This window comes from Schistocerca piceifrons, chromosome 4 (assembly GCF_021461385.2).
Source record: "Schistocerca piceifrons isolate TAMUIC-IGC-003096 chromosome 4, iqSchPice1.1, whole genome shotgun sequence".
NCBI classification, from domain to species: Eukaryota; Metazoa; Arthropoda; class Insecta; order Orthoptera; family Acrididae; genus Schistocerca; species Schistocerca piceifrons.
Window position 1 is genome coordinate 803,984,390 of NC_060141.1, and position 4,356 is coordinate 803,988,745.

General features: G+C 39.5%; 1 protein-coding gene across 1 annotated transcript; it reads right to left on the reverse strand.

The window, feature by feature from the left end:
• Window positions 1-672: 672 nt before the first annotated feature.
• LOC124796211 (piggyBac transposable element-derived protein 4-like) lies at window positions 673-4,148 on the reverse strand. The gene is made up of 4 exons (XM_047260302.1): window positions 4,062-4,148; window positions 3,132-3,903; window positions 2,980-3,039; window positions 673-806 (listed from the first exon to the last, which is right to left on the reverse strand). The coding sequence occupies exons 1-4, from the start codon at window positions 4,146-4,148 to the stop codon at window positions 673-675; spliced, it is 1,053 nt and encodes a 350-aa protein (XP_047116258.1).
• Between the last annotated feature and the right edge of the window lie 208 nt (window positions 4,149-4,356).

The following is a 4,356-nucleotide window of genomic DNA, read 5'->3' on the forward strand; positions in this document are numbered from 1 at the left end:
TTTAAGCTTTCGCCACCCACGGTTGCTTCATCAGGAAAGAGGGAAGGAGAGGGAAAGACGAAAGGATGTGGGTTTTAAGGGAGAGGGTAAGGAGTCATTCCAATCCCAGGAGTGGAAAGACTTAACTTAGGGAAAAAAGGACAGGTATACACTGACACACACACACACACACACACACACACACACACACACACACACATCCCCACATATACAGACACAAGCAGACATTTGTAAAGGCCAACTATTCTAATTACTGAAATAAAGCCCCACTATTTTCATAGATAAACAGGAAAATACACTTGTGGTTAGAGTGTTAAGATTCTGCTCACCTAGGGAGAGGGACAGTGTGGTACAACTTTTTATATTTTGTTAATTATGCTCATACTGTGTGCCAGAGATAGTAGTTCATATCGCCTTCCTACACACATACAAAGTGCTTATAATTCTGAGACCTGTTCACATCCTTTTCTGCCATGGTTCTGGGGATAAAAAAATTTGCTGTTTATTGTTAATCATGTTGTGAGACAGACAAAAAAGTAAATTGTTTATTGTAATATTACCTGGACGGAGTTGTAATCATACTAAACTGTCCAGATTGTGGATGATACTAACGTTATTAACAGTAGCACTAGACAAGGGAATAGGATTATTGCATTTCCTCAGAAATGAAACTCAAGATAAGATCTTTATCTTGATGACTTCATTACCATTATCTTCACACTCGTTCCTAGGTATATGCAGTTTGTGGATTGGAGGGATCACTGGACAGTGGATCAACAACAAGATCTTGAACTTTGTATCAAGCCCTGTTTGGGAAAATTTTCATTTAGCTTCTTAGAATACAATAAAATGTTTGCTGGCTATTAGCCAATGATAATGCTAAGTCTTGGAAGTTTTCTCTAGTTTTCTTTCTTTTCTTTGTTACTCTGGCCTCCTTTGTCAAGCATTCAGCAGTTTTTTACCTTCACTGACACACTGTCTGTCCACCAGTAGAAGCCCATTTTTTATTGTGTCTCCAGATGATTAGTCTGTTTAAGGTTTTGAATCTGCTTGTAACTCCATCATTAAAGTATATTATGACATTCATCACACCAATCTGAAAGGCTGACATGCCAAAAAATTCAGTTTTGGTAAGTGGTCCCAAATGCAACTACTGAGAGCTTTTTTTGGATTCTGCATTTTGCCTTGTAAACATTTTTGCAGGAATTTAGAATCTGAAAGACCTTCGTATTTTGGCTTTAGTTCTACCACAACAGTTTCTAGCATGGGTTGTGCACGTGTACGTTTTCATCCTTTTGCTTCACATCTGTTGTACTGGCACAATTAAGTATTAATCCTAACCTCACTTCACTGTGACATAACAACTCCTACAGTTTTAATATCATTTCCAAGAATCCACTTGTGCAGTTTACCATCAAATTTGTGACTAGAATTCAGTTTGTTAGTTTTTGACATTTTGTCATGCTAAATCATTGAAATACACCTAGCCCAATCACAACACAAGGTTTACAACATAAATGCATGCAAAAAGCACACGTAAACTGAAGTAAACTACTTGTATTGACAGAAGGGTCAATTGCAGTAAATCCCCGCTGTCAGTAGAATGTTGGCACTGTTTTTCATCTCAGAGTAGCACTTGCAAACTCTGTCCTCAATTATTTGTTAGATATGTTCCAGTCTCTGTCTCCCTCTACAGTTTTTACCCTCTACAGCTCCCTCTAGCACCCAGAAGTTATTCCCTGATACATTAACATATGTCCTATCATCCTGTCCCTTCTTGTTTCCAATGAGTCTTTTCTGTACCACACAATTCTGACCTGCAAACATACATTCTGAGATATTTCCTCCTCAAATTAAGGTCTATATTTGATATTAGCAGACCTCTTGTGGGCTCCTAGGCACTTAAAAAGCACTCACTGCATCTGCTTTAAAAAGGCATTTAAACACAAAAGTGATGAGGTTGCATATTGTACATAAAGTACATGTTTAGAGAATTGTGAAGAATTACAGAATTTTATTAAATAAAACAGAAAATTTTCATTTTTTGAACCCTCATGATGTCCAGACCCTTTAATCAGTTAAGTGGGTAGTTTGCATGCGCGCCTCTTCCACAGTGGGTAATATAAGCCAGCGCGCCCATTCTCGATGGTGCTGCGCACTGTTCTCACGTTTTCCTTTGCATTTTCATTGTGGGATTTAAATTTATATTGGGTGGAAATGAATAAAATATATTGCAGAAGTTAACAAAACTGTATTTTCACAATATTACATATCGTTTTCAGAGTGAAACATTTTAAAACAAGGTGCTGCACATAAGGAAACTTCGCATTCTGCACACCAGTATGAAGTCTCTTTGCGAAGGCCTTTTCTCATACACACCACACACCTTGTTGGTCTTTTCTTCGTTGTGGGTCGCAGAAGGTCTGGAAAATGCCTAGCTGTAAGGTGTGTTGCTTTTGGTGTTCGAGGTGGGCATCCTACTGATGTCCCTTGATGTGGTGAAGATATGGTCAACTGTTCACCAAGACTAATCAGGAAGCTCATTCTACTTTGTTCGCCACCATGCTTCATGTACAGAATGAATGTCTTGTAGCATGCAATGTCCAACAAGTGGCGGAAAATCTTCTGATAGTATTTTTTCAGGCTGCTTCTGGCCATCTGGTAGCTTTGTAACTGAGAATCGCACCTATCCACACCCCCCCATATTCTTGTTGTAGTCAATGAAAACTTGTGGCTTTTGTATGATTCCCTTCTTCGAGTTTACATTTACAAATGTATCGTCATGGAAGGTGCTGACCATTACAACGTCTCTTTTGTCTTTCCATTTCATTACCATCTGCTTGCCTTTGTACCCTGTTATGTACTCCCCTTTCTTCAGTTTTTCCTTTTTTATGGAGTCAGGGAACCCCTTCCTGTCTTGCCGCATTGTGCCGACAACATCGGTGTTATTGCTGGTTAGTTTGTCCACCATATACGTACTGGTGTACCAATTGTCAAGATAAATACAGTGGCCTTTCCCAGGTAGATCGTGTGCAAGCTCTAAAACAATTCAAGAGGTTATTTTTTCGTCTGGATAGTGGCTACCATAATTAGTGTCCTTTCCAGTGTAAACAATAAAGTCCCATTCATACCCTGAACTGCTTTCACAGAGTTTGTATAATTTGATGTCAAATCTGCTACGCTTGATGAAATATATTGCTTCCATCCAAGCCGTCCTTTCCAGAGCAACAACGATTTGTCAACGGTGATGTTCCTATCTGGCATGTACATTGATCTGAATTTACGCCACAGATGCTCTGTAATGCGGTAAATTTTGAATAGTTTTCTGCTGATAGTGCCTAGTGGATCATATGAGGTATTGTCAGCAAAGTGGAGGAATTTCGATAGAAGATGAAACTGCTTTTCACTAATCACTTTCTTGAAGAAAGGTGTGTCAACTGATTCCCTCTTTGAAAAGTACATTTTGTGGTCTGGTTTGTGAAGAATTCCTTGGAGTACAAGCATTCCAATAAGCGTTTTTACCTCATCGCATGTAGTATTCTGCCAACTGTGAACCCTGGAACATGCTGCTAAATTGGGATGAGAAGCTATGAACTGTTCTGCATATAAGTTCTTCTGTTCAGCTATCATTGTGCGCAAAGCATCATCCACAAAACACATAAAACAACTCATCACATCATTTTGTTTTAGAGGCACAACTGTACCGCTATCACCACTGAATAAATATTGAATACGAACTGAACTAGCACGCACAAATTCACTAGGTACCATCTGCTGCAGTAGTGTCTCGTTGTCACATGGTTCTGAATCAAAGTCACTTTCACTAGCCTCAACATCTGTATCTTGAAAACTTTCAGAACTGTCACTGAAATTATCATCACTTTCTAAAAGCAGCTTCTCAATCTGCGAATATGATAAACGACTTCTTTTCGCTATTGCAAAAGATCACTCACTAACACTGCGGTAAACACAGACGAAAAAGGCACGCTTTTGCAGCTGCTGCACAGGACGCATTTTCTCGACGTGCGCTCGGGTGGACAATGTTATAACTAGTCTAGAACACGCTGTGTTGCATGACAAGAGCTGCCATCTAGTGGACGAAGCTCAACTAATACCACAGTGTCAACGGCAGGCCGATAACTCGTCATTCCCACTAGCTACTAGCCACAGAACGCAGTGGACGGATATATCCGTCGAACCCACTGTGCAATAGCAGAGCATGGACAGATATATCCATCATGCCCACTTAATAGGTTAAAACTATTAACAAAAATGGTACTTATATTTTAACAGCTGCCATTCTTTCCATGTCAAATATTTCCTCTCATACAGCACAGGCAAGGCAAACACATTTAT

Excerpts from the sequence above, each read along its gene's own strand:
- LOC124796211 (XM_047260302.1), bottom strand. The coding sequence starts at position 4,148 with ATGACGAGTTATCGGCCTGCCGTTGACACTGTGGTATTAGTTGAGCTT. Across the intron at positions 3,904-4,061 it reads CTTGTCATGCAACACAGCGT|ATTGAGAAGCTGCTTTTAGA; the intron begins GTTCTAGACTAG and ends TCATATTCGCAG. Across the intron at positions 807-2,979 it reads TCTTGACAATTGGTACACCA|GGCTTGATACAAAGTTCAAG; the intron begins GTACGTATATGG and ends TTTCCCAAACAG.